This window comes from Cryptotermes secundus, unplaced genomic scaffold (genome assembly GCF_002891405.2).
Source record: "Cryptotermes secundus unplaced genomic scaffold, Csec_1.0 scaffold470, whole genome shotgun sequence".
In the NCBI taxonomy this organism is placed as follows: domain Eukaryota; kingdom Metazoa; phylum Arthropoda; class Insecta; order Blattodea; family Kalotermitidae; genus Cryptotermes; species Cryptotermes secundus.
The window spans coordinates 934479-953748 of NW_019739954.1; the positions used below are offsets into that span (position 1 = coordinate 934479).

Here is a 19270-nt window from a genome sequence, read left to right on the forward strand (position 1 = left end):
TTACACCTGTACACAGTTCTGTGAGAATGTCTTGCGGAACTCAAAAATTTTTCGGAGCGAAAAATGTTTCAAACAAAAGTTACAGGAAAAAAAAATGAAATGTAATTTTTGTATAATTTGCTTTTTCCAAAGTCATTTTATTTTCGAGATAATCAACCAAACACTCCAGAATTGTTAGTACTTATTAGCATATTTTCCTTATTTTGAAAAAAATATTGTCATGTGAGATCATCTTGTATAAACTAATTGTTATTAAACATGGAATGTATATTACGCCACTTGAGCCCATCTCGACGGCATACTTCATAAATCCCTCCCATCAGTCGGTGTGTCTGTATATATATCCTTTCCGTTACTAGGCAACGACTTGGTAAAAACGTTGCCGCAGCAACGAATGGAACGCAAGAATGGAAGAAGTGTTGGACGCGTCATTTTCTTTGCGGTCTATGTCATATCAAAGGGGTGCAGACAACTAGTTCTTTCTAGAATTTCTTTTTTTTTCGTATTTGTACGTTGAGCACTCAGTAGTGACTTTCAGCACATGCGCCAAGATTACTGAAGTCTCTTGTTCTTGATAATACTGAACTAAGTCTTTTGCCTCCTAAATTTATAGTTTTACATACGTAAACAGTAATCCTGCCGAAGGGCCGCGCCATAGCTCAAGCGGTTAGTCGCTGGCTTCCCACCGCGGCGGCCCGGGTTAGATCCCGGGTCTGATTAAGTGGAATATGTGGTGGACAAACTGCCGCTGGGGCAGGTTTTCTCTGAGTACTTCGGTTTCCCCTGCCAAATCTTCATTCCACCAATTGCTCTACAATCACCGTCACCTATCATCTGGAGCTGGTGCAATAGGCCAGAAGTGGCCGCAGTACAAGGGACTTAGTCCCACCCCACTAGCAATAAAAAAAAAATTCTTCCGAAACAGCCGTCACTTTATTTGAATTTAAACGCCATCATCTTTTTGTTTTATTTCAAGCACATTCGCAACAAACTGAAATTATGTCTATTATCTTCGGTGTGTGTGTGTGTGTGTCTGTCTGTCCTTCAGAATAATTCCAGATCCCTAAACGAATTTTCTTGACAATTGATGTTGCCACGTTTTGCTAAATTTTGTTGACACGATGCAAGTTCAGTCACAGTCACGCAGCAGTAAATGGCACTTCAGGTGAAGGTTTGCGTGTGGAGCTGAACGTGTCTCGAGACTAATGTGCTAAATACTGTATCCCAGAGATATACGTGGTAGAGTCATTAAGTTCGTGGAATGTGGTTTTTATCGCATCATATTACAAGGTATTCATATAAACTTAAGCAGATCCACATCGACCCTCAAAATAGTTACCGTTGGCCGCTATGCAAGTCTGCCAACGTTGATATGGCTGCCGAAAACACTGCCGAAACATATTGACAGTAAATTCCCGCACGACGCTTTGCGGCCATTCCACGAACTTGTTGACTCTGGTAGTATATGCCGATCACAGTGGCCGCGCGGTCTAAGGCATGAACCGTCTTCGCTCGCTCAGACACTGGGATCGTGCGTTCGAATCCCACTCGAGGCATGGATGTTTGTGTGAGTTAATTTCGTGTTTGTGTTGTTCTGTGTATAGGTAGCGATCTTGCGAGTGGCTGATCCCCCGTCGAAGGAGTTCCACCGAATGTGTATAGGACTGAGAAACTAAAAAAAGCGGAAAAGGTCCAGCAAAGGGCTGCAGAGCCATAATAAAATAGAATAGATATATATGTTCTGAATAATTATCGTCGAGGAAAACCAAAACAAACTTTTTATGTTCAGTGCATTTTCTCGTAAGTCAAGTCTCGCAGTTTTAGATTAATTAATTGATCGAGAAAACAAAATTTAAAAGCGCCAGGATCGTTACAGTGCCTACATTTAATAAATTTTTAATATTGAATCAAGTTGTACGTACCACTGTGCAATAAAGAAATAATTTCGATCTTTATTGCGTTATCGTATAATTTGTAAATAAAATGCGCGTCACCATAATTCAGTTTTTTTTTTTACAACAGACTACGCAAAATTACGGTCCTCTACTTATAGATGATCTCTCTATCTATCTCTCTCTCTCTTTTGACCTCAAAAATGAAATTCCATCTCGGCTATATTAGGGGTTGAGTCACTCGAAAATCTTCTGACATATTCAATATGTAAATGAGCTCTCCTTCTATCCAGTCTACTATAGCCCAGTCTACGTGACGCAGACTCTGCAACCCGCCACACAGTTCTGATGCGAGTGTTGCGTCTTATTCCCTGTTACCGTAACAACGCAGCGCCAAGCCTATGTGTTGTGAACAAACTGAATCCTCTCAAGTGAATATTATGCGTCCCCATTCAAGAAAGAAAGAAACTGCCCAAATTCAATTAGATTTCTAAAGGGCTCTTACGATGATGTATAACACTCAGAGTTACTGGGTTTTTACACCTTTTTACCCATCGTCCCGTATTCTAGAAACTAGAGAACACAGCGTTTCGGTAACTGGATCTCTTTCCGTCTCAGATGAGCGGCTGGGAGACATGTATTCAACTGGATCCCTTAGAAAGAGCTAAACTCAATCACTGGAACGGTTTCGGAAATTTTGTTGTTTAATATTGTCACGTGTTGGGTATGTCACGCGACAAGTAACTTCACGCCTTATTTGATATAGGGAATTTATTGAACACTCGCTCTCACAATTATACAATTCACAGTTTCACAGCTACTGCCATTGGCAGTTTCACAATTACGTCTCCTGCTGGAGTCCCTGCCATGTATTCGATACAACCCGACTCGACGACTGCTAGATTGAAACTGACTGGTTAATCGTTACTCACTAGTAACGCACTCAATACTCACTCACTACTGAATAGTGTTCGCTGCTCCTTATTTAGGCTCCGCACGGACAACACAGAAAACAGTTACGTGATAGGTACCGCTGTTGCGTGACGCCGTATTTACAAGTTGCCTAGCAACACTGCCGAGAGTTGTTTACTGCTGTGTTGTAACCGCGGTATCCCTTGTTACGTCACCGCGGGGGAAGGGGTGTTTACCGAGCGTTGCGTGATAATGGAAGGGGTGGGGATATGTGACATCACTCGTGAGACCGCAGAGTTCACGTGATCCCTACTTCCCGTTGCGCCATCACGTCACAATATTCTTTAGAACGCCAGTCGAAGGGCAAAATCAACAAAGTCAATAGTGCCGAGCTTCCCAATTCATTTTATATAACTCTTTTGAGGATTAGAGTGATTTAGTCAATATTGTCGCATTTATGGGTCATTATATAAAGAATGCAGAGCTTTAGGAGTGACAGATGAAATCCATGACAGGGAGAGATCGAAGAGAAAGTGACGGGGGGAGTGGTAAAGGCACTATGGCAGGAGATCTGAATGCTAAACATCCATTTTAGAATAGTGTAGTTTCCAACTGTTAAGGCGCGAAACTACTGAATTTACAACATATAAGTGAGTTCGAATTTCAGCACAACAATGTCCCACTCATTACTCTCCTACGGGAAATGTTGACGTGCTCGATATTGTGGACAGGCCGCGCCATAGCTCAAGCGGTTAGTCGCTGGCTTCCCACCGCGGCGGCCCGGGTTCTATCCCGGGTCTTATATTGGACCAAGTGGTGCTGGGGCGGGTTTTCTCCGAGTACTTCGATTTCCCCTGCCAATCTTCATTCTACCAAATTCTCCATTATAATCACCCGGGGCAGGCTACAATAGGCCTAATAGTGGCCGCCGTGACAAGTGGATCCAGTTAGACTCCACCCCCACTAAGCGAAAAAAAATTGTTGTGCACAAGAAAGTTCAGCTGTCAGAAATCATTGTCTCTGAAATTCTGGGCTCAGATCACCTACGAATCGCTTTCCACTTGCTAGATCATGTTAGAACTAGGAATCTTTCGGAGCCGGTTGACAAATTCACAGATTGGAAGCGGTTTCAAAGCTTGGCCTCTAAATTAATTTCACCTAGAATCCAAATTAACTTGGAGGAAGAAGTCGATAAAGCCGCCCGCTACTTTACTGCCTCTATAGCTTCTGCGTATAGGCTATCGACAAGCAAAATTACATTCTCGGACCTTAATAAGGACCTACCTGGTCTGAAAAGTTTGCTGAAACATAAGCGGAGGTTAAGGAAACTGTGGCAACTAACTCTGGATCCAGCATTTAAAGCGGCACTCGATTGGGTCGCCAAAACCATCAGACGAATGACCCGTAGAAAGGCACTAGAACGGTGGGAGACAAAAATAGGGAACTGTGGCAAGTAACTCGGGATCCAGCATGTAAAACGGCACTCGATTGGGTCGCCAAAACCATCAGACGAATGACCCGCAGAAAGGCACTAGAACGGTGGGAAACAAAAATAGGGATGGACCAAAGGCACCAACCGCTGTTCATGGACCTTTAGGAATAACATATCACCCTGATGAGAAAGCCAACGTGATAGCGGATTGTTTATAAAACCAGTTCACATCTCATGACCTGTGTGAGGAACCCCATGTGCGACAGGTAGAGACTACAGTCCAAGCTCTGCTTGCATCTATAGACGGGACCCCGTTTGGAAACGTAAGACCTTGTGACATACATAAATTAACAAATTCATTAAAATTGCGAAAGGCTTGTGTACTTGATGGTATTCCAGACGAATGCATCAGGCATCTTCCAAGAAGACCACTGGTACATCTGATATATTTATTTAATCAGTGCCTTCGGCTGTCCCATTTTCCAAAGCCTTGGAAGGAAGCAAAGGTTATAACGTTACCGAAACCCGGTAAGGACTCAAAGTGTCTCAAAATTTACGCCCGATTAGCTCATTGTCTACAAAAGGCAGGCTATTCGAAAAGATATTCTGAAAATAGTCCAAAGGCACATTCAAGAAAGAGGCCTGCTTAACGGAAACCGGTTTGGTTTCCGTGCCCGTCAAGGCACGACAAATCAACGCATGAGGCTTACGGACCACGTCACATTAAATTTCAACGATAACATATCTGCAGCTGCCGTGTTCTTGAATATTGAATAAGCCTTTGTTAAAAAAAATGACACATTTGCTTACATATAACTATTGGAATTAAAATTTTCAATCAGTCTAATCAATTTTATTATGCTTACATATAACTATTGGAATTAAAATTTTCAATCAGTCTAATCAAGCTTATTAGCTCTTTCCTTTCTCAGAGAAAATTCAGAGTTTCAGTCGAAGGAGAAATGTCTACGCCAAGGGATATACAAGTAGGGGTGCCACAAGGTTCCGTCCTGTCCCCTACATTGTACAGTATATATATATAAATGATACGCCACAAACACCTGGTGTCTATCTAGGTCTTTTTTCTGATGACACCTGTATATATGCGATAGACCGCAAAGAGGGTTATGTTCTCAGAAAGCTGCAGCGAGGTCTCAGTCCTATTGAGACGTGGTGTGAGCGCTGGAACATAAGCTCAATGAAGATGAGACTCAGGCCATCTACTTCTCTCATAGACTCAGGCCCCCTGAGGCTCATCTTATACTGAATGGACGGAATATCCCCTTTGTCAGTCATATAAAATGTGTGGGTGTAATCTTCGATAAGAGGATTACGAGGAGACTTCACATAGAAATGATTGAAGTTAAGGCTTTCAGAACATTTGTTAGAATCTACTCCCTATTCAAAAGTGACAGTTTAAACGCAAATATTAAACTAACCCTCTATAAGGCACTAATCAGATCAGTAATGACTTACGCTTGTCCCGCCTGGGAATTAGCGGCAGAAGTCTACCTTCTGAAATTGCAGCGCATGCCAAACAAGGTTTTGCGCACCACTGGAAATTTTCCAAGATGATACAAGTCCGCGATTTGCACACAGCTTTGAACTTTCCGTATGTATATGATTATATAACAAAATTATGCAGGCGACATTCAGAAGTCATACGAAGTCATGAGAATGAGCATGTTCGCGGTATAGGACAAGGCGAAGCCAGATATCGAAAATATAAGAGGCTTAAACTTGGCGGTGGTCAAGCTTACGACCTCTCAAGTGACTAAGCTGCCTTTGTAACATAAGATAAGTAAGATAGACATGATCTGTTTTGCAAAGCCTGTACTGACAGAGGACTTATATACAGTGCAGAAGGACCGCGCCATAGCTCAAGCGGTTAGTCGCTGGCTTCACACCGCGGCGGCCCGCCTTCGATCTCCGGTCTGGTCAAGTGGGATTTGTTGTGGACAAAGTGGCGCTGAGGTAGGTTTTCTCTGAGTACTTCGGTTTCCCCTGCCAATCTTCATTCCACTAACTGCTCCACAATCACCCTCACCTATCATCTTGGACTGGTACAATAGGCCAGAAGTGGCCGCAGTACAAGGGACTTAGTCCCACCCCACTAGCAATAAAAAATAATATAGTGCAGAAGGAAGAATTTCCAATAACACGCTATATGTGCGATACGTACACTTAACAAAAGGACAAGCATATTCGTAAAAGACAAACCCATCTTCTCGTCAGAGAGGAAGTTACATAAGGACTATGACAGCAAAAGTTCAGTTGTAAAAGGATCTGGTCACGAGCCTCAAGGGGCTTGGCGCAAAAATGAATTGATCGGCGATAAACCACCAGTCGTAAAGTATCTCTGACTCTGAAGTTAGCCATCCGTGGTAGGCAGTCTAAATTGTGAGGTCACATGTAGCCTTGGGTGAGATGCGAGACAGTCGCCAGCCGCCAAGGACATTGTTGGGATCCGTTACCAGGCAACTGCTGATGGAGAAAAAGTGGAAGATTTAGTGAGTGTTATAGTAATTTGTAAAGTGTGGGAATTAATAATAATGCTGTAATTCTTCGTAGTTGCAAGATTTAACAGCACATTAAATCCAATTACCATTCCAAAACCCTGTCGAGTCACTAACACGTAACAGTACTTTAAGGTGGAAACACAAAACAGACAAATCTCATAATGAAGGCAGTATACGTTGGAGAGGGGGTAAAGCGCTAGGAAGTGAAGAAAACAGCGTTAAGAAGAAAGTTGCTATGTAACGCCCGAAACATGCACGCAAGGAGAGTTATGCGACGGGATTTTAAGCAACGGCTCAGTAAACACGTTCCCACGGAAACGAACAAGCACAACAGAAGAACTGTGTTTTCGATGTAGTCCGCGCCGAGGAGTTATCTTGTAAACAATTAAGTCGAACAGTTCATATCCGTGTGGAGGCGGGGTCGAATACCTCCACCGTGACACTGCCAGCCGTAGGAGGCGACGAAAAGGGAAGTCTCAAATCTGAGACAGTAAAATATTGTCGAGAGTCCCAACCGAAACAGCGTGAGTAGGTGCAACAGTCTGCACCTGCTCACGTTGGTTCGCTGGCGAATTTCTACCCTGAAGATGTAGGCGATAAGTTCTTCCGAAACGTCGGTTGACACAACATCTACACGGCGCCACATCCCAGAAAACTGCTTTCTTTCTTTGTTTTGTTTTTTCGGATGAGCGAGTTGGCTTTCGGATGACAAGCAGAACTTGGGCGTTGAAATCCTTATGAGACGAATTTTGTAGTAGTCCTTTAGCACACTTATACTCTCATCATTTTGCATCCAGTCTGTAAGGCTTACCACTGATCCCGGTGTACCAGCACACAAACTATATTCGATAATGCTTTTTTCAATGGCGCTTCCGGCCCATTCAGGGTCCAGGCCTCTTATTCACTTCCGTTATCATTTTTCACAGACGGTAGGACTCCTTGGACGACGAAACAGCCCGTCGCAAAACCGCTACCTCAACACAGGACAACACAAACACAGAATAAACGCATACACATACCAAACATCCACGGCCTGAGTTGGATTCGAACACACAATCCCAGCGTCCGAGCGAGCGAATGTAGTTCATGCCTTAGGGTGCGCGGCTACTGTGACCGGCATTCGATAAAATAGACCAGTTTTATTACGTGCAAAAGTAGGGTAAAATTGTCCCTCTGCTTAACTAATTAAGTACTGCGCCAGGAGTGGATGTATAGACGCAAGTTTTCTTGACCTCGACACTAGTTGGAGGTGGGTGTTCAGTTTCACGCCCCGGCCGCTTTTCCCCGGGGAAAGAGCCCGCTGTACCCACTGGATAGGAGGCTAGGTGGGCCCCACAGCCGGTCTGGAATACCTGGTGAAGAGAGAATTCTTGTCCTCGCCGCGACTCAAACTCCGACCCCTTGGTCTTCCAGCCTGTAGCCAGTCGCTATACCGACTGCGCCATCTCGGTGTGGTGTGGAAATCGCATACAAATTCATGCAAAAATAGATAAAACTAGAATCCACAACAATTTTGTAAATTTATGTTGTTCCAAGTTGGTTCCATCTTCCTTAGACCTAGCGCACACATGCAATTTTTAGTTGGCCGATAGTTGGGCACGTCGACGAGAAACATTGCGTTAAATGGGAGTGCGCACGCATCACGATAGTTTTCCAACAGTCGGTGAGCAGTTTGGTTCTACCTCAACTGCCCGCCGACCCAACTGTTGGTGATAGCCCCGTTATACATGAGCTGCTATGGAAGTGCGCGCACATACAACTGGAAATCGGACACGATTTGACCCTCAGTCAACAAGTTGTGTCCTTTCCTGCCTGTCTTCGCGCTCGCTCTAGTTCCTCCAGTTGCAACATGGGGGATCAAAGCATTGAAAAGCTTAGAGAAGAAGTGGAGAAGCGGCCAGCTCTTTATTTAAAAGTACGTAAATAATATTCTGATACTAATCATAAGAAGGCGTTGTGAGAAGAGGTGTGTACCGGTTTGATTGAAAACTGGAATGGTCTGCATATACAGTGGTTTTAGCATGATCAATTTTTATTTCGTTGCCAATTCTTACTGAAGTGTAATGAGTCTAATAACTTACGTACCCTTAATGTTATGTAAGAGAAAAATACTATTTTTCTATGCTCTGTGTTTGCAATTGGGCATGCGTTAGCGTAGTTGGTTGAGGCACTATGCTACAAGCCGGAAGACAGTGAGATCGAATCCCGATGAGGTCATTGAATTTTCCCCAATTTACCCCATCCTTCAAGCCTCACTATGGCCCTGTGGTCGACTCAGCCTCTAACAGAAATGAGTACCAGGAATATTCTTGGAATGTTCTTGGCGTTAAAGGGCGGCCGGCGCGTAGGGCTGACAACCTTGCCGCCATCTATGAGCAGGTTGTCTAGAGAATATGTGGGAACCTCAACATCTGAAAATCCTATGGGCCTCCACGGCCTGTTACAGGAATACCTTTACTTTACCTTTTTACTTTTTCTGTGTTTGCAGTAATAATTCTAGAAATATTAAACTCCAATCTCCATCTTGCATTCTTGAACAAGATATGAGGTTTCAGAAGAAGCAACAATTCATCAAGACTATCAACACTCATTCTGCAATAATCGAAAAATTTTGATGGGTATTGTCTCAGTTCATGGTACAATGTGTAAAATTGTCCTTTTAACAGACTTTCGCTATAAATAGGGTGACCCCAATATGCCCGCTTCCTTTTATCCTTAATCTTAACAATGCACACACTACTGCTGTACCGTACACATCCATGCGTAGTTGTGGACAACTTGACATTGTATGTGAGCGCACGGCCCTCGACAGTTGTTGGGCCTCCATGATAGTGCACAACTATCTGCCAACTAATAATTGCAATATATTTCATGTCATGAAACAGTCACTAATAAATAAACGGTGTCCCCCTCCCCCTTTGGCGCTACAGCCCCAATTCGGGCCTTGGCCTACCTCCATGAATCTCTCCGTTTCACTTTCGGTTTACTAGATCTTAGACGTTCGATAGGACTCCAAGGGGGGGTCATCAGCTCGTTTTAAGGCCTCTACCTGTACACAAACACAGAAAAACACACACACAAACACTGAACATCCATGTCCAGAGGGGGATTCGAACCCATGATCCCGGTTTCCGAGCGAGCGACGACAGTCCATCGCTCGGCTACCGTGACCTGCAACAGTGTGTATTGTTAGGTGTTAAAATGATACAAGTCTCATAACATGTATATATCACTAAGTGTGTGTTAATCGGGCAGTTGTGCCAGACGCACATCTTCTGATACGTCTGTCCTCATGTAAGCAATCCTGCACACGTCACGCTTGGACACAGCTGTTACAGTTGGTAGGCGGTTCAAGGGCGTGCAGTTCAACACTGCCTTCAACTATTTCAGTGTTGTATGACGCATACATTCGTATAAATATTTTGCAAGTTATCTCTGTGTGAAAAGCAAACTGAGCGTTGACTCGTGTGGCTTTTACATCACTCTGTACAACCAAGAAATATATGTAACATTCGACTTAAGGAAAAGATGACAAATGTCACTGTACCTGAACTATGCGGTGAGCTGTTTGAAGATCCGTATCCATCATCCAGGACTATGTTTTGCTGCTGAAGACACGACGCCATGGCGGTAGTGGTGATGGTGCTGTCTTCGGCAGGGTTGTTTTCCGCCATCACCCCGCTGCATCCCTGTCGCTGCTGTGTTGTGGGGTACAACACCAGCTCCATTCCAACACGCTCTCCCGGTTAATATTAAAGAGCCCGCCTAACTTATTGGTATCCGCGGGTCGCCGTACAGTCGGAGCGCTCAGAAACTCCGCGTCTGTTCATCCTCTCAGGAAATTTATTTCGTATATAAGCCATAACACAAGATTCTTGTTTTGCGGAACATGTCCAGAGTTCCCACTGCTCAGTCAGTTCTTCGGACATCATCTAACACATTTTTAAAATTGTTGCGGAGTGTTTACTTCCAGTTTATAAGCTGTATGCTTTCTGGGGAAAATCCGTGCATAATTAGAATATCAGGTCTACTCACCTCCCATACATAACGTTCTTTCAGAGATTTAGAGAATATCTTTCACAAATACATTTTGTGTATCCCAACCCCTCATTCTAGTCGCAAATCTGTCATGACGTGTGATTGGTTCATTATGCATCTGCTGCATAAAGCAAACAGCTACACATGTCCCCAAGTCATTTCAGCGAGCGAAACAATGCGTACAGCTTTTGTTCCCGGTTCTATCGCTAGACATTTCCACGAGATGGCATTCTTTCATGGATTAAAATCGATTTTGATATCGATAAGACGTGTCCTCAAGAGCCCCTCGCTAAACAATGCGCATTTAGTGCTGCATTTTCGTGTCAACTCTACAAGCTAAATATCTGCACTGCGTCGAATTGCTTAGCAAAGATAAATATTCATAAAAGGACGACGTCGTTTGGATATTTTGCAATATCTTTATCCATTACAAAACTTTACCGAAATGTCTGGAGTGGCTGACGGTATAAAGGGGGGAGGGGCTTTTAGTATGCAAAGATGGTATATTCGTGGTTAATGTTCTTTGATAATGGAAGCGCTTACTGCATAGAATGTGAATAAAATATGTTTAAGCTAATATTAGTTTAACGTTTTTCTTCTACTACATTAATGACTTTCTTGTTAATTTATTCATAACAAACTTGGTTTTTACTTTATTTTCGAAGAGGAATTGTATAAAATTTGTCTTAATTGTATTCCGCGCGTATATATATGCCTCAAAGTTATTAAAATGCAATGAATATATTATTATTATTATTATTATTATTATATGGACTTCAAAATGAAATACTGAAAGAATTTTCGTTTTGACTCTTTGAAACAACTTTTAAAATAAACTTTCTAACCAGCCTTAGAATTTACAAAGCATGAAAGGTATTCCTAAAAATCATATAAATTTATGGTTAGCATTAAAATATTTCAGAATAACGATATAAAATTGTGTATAGACCTATACCGTCGTGACTTTCGTTTCAACAGGGCACCAAGCTTTTTCAACATTCTGTCGTCACTAACTACACAAATTACTGCAAAGTGTTCTACACGTAAGGGCAAATACCAACTAAGTTTTTGGAACTGATTAGATGTAACATTCTGTGTTGTCAGTAAAAGGCTTGAGGTTAGAGGGGGCCGAGACTGCGACTGGAACTCGTACACTTGACTGGCACCGGCGTCGCGCGCAGGATATCCGTAGCTCGTTCTCGCCCTGACGCCGCTGGAGCGCTACTGGACTACCGGCAGCACGGTTCCACTCGTTTTGTCTCCCCGACAGCGCGGAGCGCGGCTGCTTCAATGCGAGATTGCGAGCGCCTCCGAGGAGGACTGCGCAACGCGTGGTGGAGCGAGCGACTCGCGTAAGCACCCAAATGAGGGAAAACCTGACCAGCGATTTTATTTCTTTTCATGCTTGCTACCATTCAGTCTAGAGCGTCTAGAGCCTTGTGTATTCTTGTCTGCTGTCTAAAAACATAACAATTAGAATATTTCCCTCTATCTTTACAACTCTACAGCCCTTCGGACCATGACCGCGTTTTTAGTTTCTTAACCCTATACGCACTCGGTAGGACTCATTTGAAGGGGTGATCAGCCCGTCGCAAGGCCGCTACCTACACAGAGAATAAACAGACATCCATGCTTCCAGTGGGATTCGAACCAAGGATCCCAGTGTTCGAGCGGGCGAAGACGGTTCATGCCTTAGACCGCGCGGCCACTGTGATCCACAAAAATTTAGAACATATAATTATAATTCTGCCTGTGCTTCTGTATGGGTGTAAAACTTGGTCTCTGACATTAAGGGAGGAACATGGACTGAGGGTGTTTGAGAACAGGGTATTGAGGAGAATATTTGGACTGAAGAGAGATGAAGTGACAGGAGGTTGGAGAAAACTGCATAACATGTACTCGTCGCCAAATATAAGTAAAATGAAAAAGTCAAGGATGATATGGGTAGGATGTTGTAACCGTTCATTTTGATTGAAGGACTGTTGTACATTAATTAAATATGTATTAAGTTAAGATTACAAAATTACAAACAAAGAGATCCGGCAGATAGCCAGCTCTTACACGCGGAAGGGACATAGTTCAAGTTTAGCTATGTGAACGGGAAGTAACATCTGGTACTTTCCTGGAATTCTGGCAGTTTCAGCAAAGTCGGAAGGTCTTTGAGAATTTGAGAGCTGACAGCTTGGGACGGCGATAACTTAGAAGTGGGACGGCCGGAGCCTCACACCCTGACCGTAATGCATCCAGGGGCTGTCAACCTTAGCGTCAGGTCAGCATCTGCCAGAATCACATAGCAGAGCAACATGATTGGGAATTCAAAATTTAGGGAACCTCCTAGTTTGAAAACTTAACCAATGGCAGAAGTGGAGGAGTGGATTTCTCTTGGAGTCTGGGGTTCGTGTACCTCAGGATTCAGAGAGAGGGCATTCCACCTCGAGGGGTCTTGACACAACTTTCGACAAAGTCGGACACAAAATTTACAACTATGGCCTTTCCGTAAAGTAGTATAAGTAAAGTTCAAATTAAGTGTATTAATAAATTCAGTTGTATTCAGAAAGCTGGAAGGGATTAAAGGACTACTAAGTGCAACGGTCTAAAGAGGTGTGTAATTGTAGTGAAGGGTTCTTCCTGCCCTGTCCGTGCCAGACCCGTATAAGACCCGGGATAGGAACTCAGCTCTACAGATTACTGAACAGAACCCAAAGAAGTGAGCGGTGAGAATATGTAGCAGGCATGATGAGAAGAGGAATGCATATAGGATTCTAGTGGGAAGCCAGAAAGAAAGAGACCAATAGGAAGACATAGACGTAGGTGGGTGGATAATAATGAGGTAGGATGAGGTGGTATGGCCTGGATAGAGCTGGCTCAGGAGAGGGACCAGTGGAAAGCTCTTGTGAACATGGTAATGAACCTTTCGGGTTCCATAAAATGTTGGGAGTAACTGCACAACCGGCGGCTTCTCAAGGAGGGCTCAGTTCCATGGTAGTTAGTTAGTTAGTTAGTTAGTTAGTTAGTTAGTTAGTTAGTTAGTTAAGCGGCCTCCGTAGTCTAGAGGTAACGTTCCCACCTCATGACTCGTGGTACGCGGGTTCAAACCCGGCGGAGGTCATGGAATTTTTAAGGGCGGAAAAATTCATGGAACAAGTCCTCCGGGAGGGACTTTAAGCCGTGGGTCCCGTGTCGTAGTTTTACGGCACGTAAAAGAACCTCATATCTCCAAAGGAGGTCACTGAGCTAAATTCAAGGACATTTCCCGCCCAACAGTAGTCTCTAACGCCTCTGATAGATGGGGGAAGCATTATAGATACCGCCAAGCCAGTAGAGGCCGAACTCGCTGGCTCGGTCGGGACTGATGGTACGCACCAATATCGGTAGGGTAAAGAGACTGGTAGAATATCATAGAGGGAAGCACAATGGACCAATACTGGTCTCAGTGCATGGGGAAACCCACCCTCTCCAATAACTAACTAACTAACTAGTTAGTTAGTTAGTTAGTTAGTTAGTTAGTTAGTGTGATTTCTTTCGCACATTCTCCGGGCAGAGGGTCGGTTCCCTGAGACACCTAGCCATACGTTAAGAGCAGCCTCTTGCTGTTCAAGTAACTGCCTCTCCTTCCGGAAGTTCGATAATCGAGTAAACTTGCGTACGTTCTGGAGGCCTGGCGAATACTCCTCGTCTGATGCTGACCCTGTCATGATGACGACATCCGGCCGAACGGAGTGGCTAATGATATCCATTCGTATTCGTGTGATCCTGAGTTCGAACCGAGGCAAACAGACTGACTAACCTAACATTATTTTGTTACTTTCCACAGTTACTTCTAGAAAGACAAGTACGATAGACTACATTAAACTCCACCACAACCACTTCCAAATTGTTGAGCAATTCCTTGTTTCATTTAGATCATATTAGTTTCATCACTATTAGGACAAATCTGATTAATGTTATCATTAAGGGTATTTTACAGCTGAGATAGCCTAGTCGGTACAGCGACTGGCTACGGACTGAACGACTGAGGGGTCGGATTTCGAGTCCTGGTAGGGTCAAGAACGTCGTTCAGAACGGCCCTGGGGTCCACGCAACCTCCTATCCAATGGGTACTAGGGGGCTCTTTCCCGAGGTTTAAAGCGGCCGGTGCGTGAAAATGACACCTCCAACTACTGTCGAGATCAGGAATACTGCCACCCCCCATACGCTTTCAGGGCGTAGTGCTTAATTAGTTAGGGGATTTAATTCAGTTTTGGATGTTATATTGGTACATGCGTTTCTGAGTGTGTGTCGCTAAATGTATTTCGGAGTGAGAAATATTTCCAACCAAAGTTGCAGAGAACACGAAATGGTGTTTTGTGTTCAGTACACTTACTTAGTAAGTTTCGAACTTCACGGTATAATTTAACAGAATGAACATTGTAAGTACACTCCCGAATATGCAAATTGTCTATCAGCCATGACCTCCTGAACGAAATGGCCGAGATTACATTAAAATCAGGTTTGCTTTTTTTTGTCTTTGTTTAAATATTGTGCTCCTTTGCAATATGACAAAGGAGAATATTACGAGTTTATGGCTCCGTGACTAATAATAACGGATTTCGGATTGAATGATTGGATTTATTAACACCTTCTGTTACAATTTCTCTTAATCACAAACACTTATAGCGCAGGCTCTAGTCTAGCCACTTCACCAATCACTAGGACACGCTCAATTCTCGTCCTCCGTTGTAATCCGTTGTACTCCTTCCATTCTCATTGTATCTTGCGCCCTCGTTCTGTGCCGTCTTATAATTATTCGGCACGTACCCCACGAAAACACGTCTCACATATTATCAACAATGTTTGCTTGTTGGTTCATTACCTAACAATCGATTTCCTTCTATTCTTGAGAGTGTAATTTAGAGAACGTGTTTACCGAGCCGTTGTCTAACAATGGTCATATATGTCACAATATATTAAAGAAGAATTTACATTTGGTGTGTGTAATAACAGAGAACGTTGAAGTTTGATAATCTATTCAGTACACAGTTTTCACTTTCAGCCAATTTCAGTATAATCTAACAGTGAATAGACTGTTTATTATACATGAAGAATGCCTCGTATTTTATATTATGATTATTTTATATATAATTTAATTTGCCGAATCCGCCTCTTAAATATACAAGCAATTTCCGCTTTTACAAATATTCACATCCCTGAAGAGTTAGTGAAGCGTAATTTCACAATGCAATTCGTAAATAATAAACAAAGGCGAGCATCACATTTCTGCTCACAAACCAAATTACAACACAATTCTTTAAAGGTAAAGGTAAAGGTAACGGTATCCATGTAACAGGCCGTGAAGGCCCATAGGTTTCTGAGACGTCGAGGCTGCCACATTTTGTCTAGACATTCGGCTCACAGATGGCGGTGCCTTATAGGCCCACACTTTTACAATTCTGTGTTATGTTGCAGTCGCTGTGTCCGTAAGTCCGTAAGCCACACATTTCTGGGGGCATACATAGAGATATTTTGAAGCCGGCCTTCTATTTAATAAATTGGGGAGCAAATGCAATCGTTAAGGAAATACCGCCGATGGAAATATTCGTGCTCAGTTGAAAAGTTTCACGTTGAGACCATGTCAGAATAGGAAAACATCTTGGATAGTGGCAGTTCTGGTTATAACATATATGTAAATCGCGTCTAGCATTGTCTCATATCTTCATATATCGTAATCAAAACCAGGAATGCCAAAAAAGATAAAAAAGTCCCCACCCCTCCCCCATATATAAGCAAAAAGTACCTATATGTGCTCGTAAAGAAATGTGTCCACACTACAGACAAAGAAGAACTGTAAAGAAATACGTTGGTAGAAGAGACACATCTACACACAATTTTAATTTTAATGATTTAATATTTTAACAATTACTATTAAACCTTAGAGGCTAACACACCTTTTTATATTGTGACATGTAGGTCCATTGCTAGGAAATGCCCGCAAAACACACGTGGCCAACAATACAGGAGCAGTGTTTTCTGTTGTCCGCGCATGGACCGTTGCTATGCTGTGCGCGCAGCAAACGCGTGCGCGGTGACGTCACACAATAGACGAAGTGATGCAGGCATGTGTGTTCTGTAGGTCCGCGCCGAGGCTGTGTTTTCTTCTGTAGTCCGTGCTGAGAGGTTATAAAATGTCGTTTGAGTCAGTCTAGCTCGAGGCGCCAGCCTGCGAGTAGCAAAGGAATCGATGCATCGGGGTTATTGAGTGCAGGTCAGTTCAGACTTGAAACTCAGACTTAGCGTGTGATTTGAAGACTGTATGTATGCTGTAATACAGTGATATCTCGAGCGTGACTGTTATAGTTCCTGTGCTAAAAACCGTTGCCAGGAAACGGATACTGAAAACATTGAAAAGGAATAGCCATTTTTGAGAGCTGTTAAGAATTTCTTGAGTATCGGCACAACTAGAGGCTGCGCCATAGCTCAAGCGGTTAGTCGCTGGCTTCCCACCTCGGCGGCCCGGGTTCGATCCCGGGTCTGGTCAAGTGGGATTTGTGGTGGACAAAGTGGCGCTGGGGCAGGTTTTCTCAGAGTACTTCGGTTTCACCTGCCAATCTTCATTCCACCAATTGCTCCAGAATCACCCTCACATATCATCTTGGGGTAGTACAATAGGCCAGAAGTGGCCGCAGTACAAGAGACTTAATCCCACCCCACAAGGAATAATATATCTGCACAACTGGAGGCTTCTCAAGGAGGACTCAGCTCCATGGAGCTGGTTAGTTATTCCAATGTGAAAACAGTGCAGGAACACTAGCAGACGAATACAGGTGGATGTAAGAGAGGCAGATACCTCATGGTGACATAATCAGCTGAAACATTTTTCAAAATGAATGTACTGTGTGTCCATGCTTCATTTTGTGAGACGGAGTAAAGTAAAGAAATAAAAAAACGATGGGGTGTAAAATGTTGCAAAGCTATAGAAATGCGTCTGTTTGAAGGTTTGCAAATAAGGACTCGAGGTCCGTTCGATGGATTTTAATTAAATTTGACTATACTTTGTCGATATGCTTCTGTTTTTATTGAAACTGGACACAGAAAAGGGCGGCTCCTTACATGTGTATATGTCCCATTTGGAGCTAAAGATTGGTCGGAGAGAAGTAAGTAACAAACCCGGCGGAGGTCGTGGAATTTTTAAGGGCGGAAAATTTCAGGGAACAAGTCCTCCGGGAGGGACTTTAATATTTAATATCATAAACGTGATCATATAAATACATCATAAATATTATCATAACAATAAGAACATAACTTGACTAAGAGTATACAACATTTGTAAACAATAAGTACATTAGAGAGTTCTAATCATATTTCCATCTTTGCAACATTATTGAATTTATGAGCCCTCGCAGCTAAGTCAGTTCAGAAAAAAGACTAACCACTCGGGAACGCTGCCCCAGTGTATCAAACAAAACAGAAGGGTGCAAGGAAAGCCTAAACACATACAAAACAACTCCCAGCAAATCCCTTCATCGGCTTCCAAACACAGATTACTAAAAATGAGGCAATAAAAGCCGAATCACTAAATAAATTAATACCTCAGCAGAACTCTTGCTGCAACGCCGTGGGTCCCGTGTCGTAGCTTTACAGCACGTAAAAGAACCTCATGACCCAAGGGGACCACTGAGCCAAATTCAGGACATTTCCCGCCCAACAGTAGTCTCTAACGCCTCTGGTAGATAGGGAAGCATCGAAAGATACCACTGAGCCAGTAGAGGCCGAACTCGCTGGCTGAGTAGGGACTGATGGCACGCACCAGTATCGGTAGGGTATAGAGACTGGTAGAATATTATAGAGGGAAGCACAATGGACCAATACTGGTCTAAGTGCATGGGGAGACCCACCCTCTCCAATAACTGACTAACTAAGTAAAGCCATCCCTGTAACACGCCGTGGAAGCCCAGAGGGTTGTGAGACGTTGAGGCTCCCACATTTCCTAGACAATCGAGTCTAGTCTAGCTGAGTCGACCCCAGGGTCATAGTGCAGCTGAAAGGATAAGGTAAATTGAAAAAAATCCAATGACCTAATCGGGACTTGAACCCGCAACCTTCCGGATTGTAGCATAGCGCCTCAACGAACTGCACTACCGCGTGCCCCCGAGAGAAGAATGTACCACAAGAAAATGAAACACATTTTATGTCCAACCTACTCTCTCCGTAAATCTACAGTAAACCCTCGCTAATCCGGATCGAAATATGAAAAATGAAAAGTGCTGTTCACACTCGAGTACGTACTTCAAAAGACACATGACATTTAGGAAGGCAGATCAGTCACTTGCCTGTTCAGAAAATAAACTTGACAGTCTCTTCAAACCTACATTACTAAGTTCAAAAAACAAGAAAAATGTATCTCTTCTGTGGATGAATAAATATATTGTCTTTTATGGCTCATCTCTATCTATCTCTCTATCTATCTATCTATCTATCTGTCTGTCTGTCTGTCTGTCTGT

At 43.2% G+C, this 19270-nt stretch overlaps 1 protein-coding gene across 5 annotated transcripts in view; it reads right to left on the reverse strand.

Annotated features, from left to right (window-relative positions):
• The window catches only part of LOC111872137 (sodium-dependent noradrenaline transporter), a 241565-nt gene extending 229535 nt beyond the window's left edge, over positions 1 to 12030 (reverse strand). The window contains exons 1-2 of one of the 5 annotated variants that reach the window (XM_033754543.1): positions 11947 to 12030; positions 10303 to 10747 (exon numbers count right to left, since the gene is read on the reverse strand). In XM_033754543.1, the coding sequence (XP_033610434.1) occupies positions 10303 to 10483 (181 nt within the window). In that variant the 5' untranslated portion in view covers positions 10484 to 10747; positions 11947 to 12030. Of the gene's footprint in view, positions 1 to 10302; positions 10748 to 11742 lie in introns of all 5 variants that reach the window. The other 4 variants (XM_033754542.1, XM_033754541.1, XM_023865727.2 and 1 more) reach the window with 4 other exon arrangements.
• Positions 12031 to 19270: the final 7240 nt, after the last annotated feature.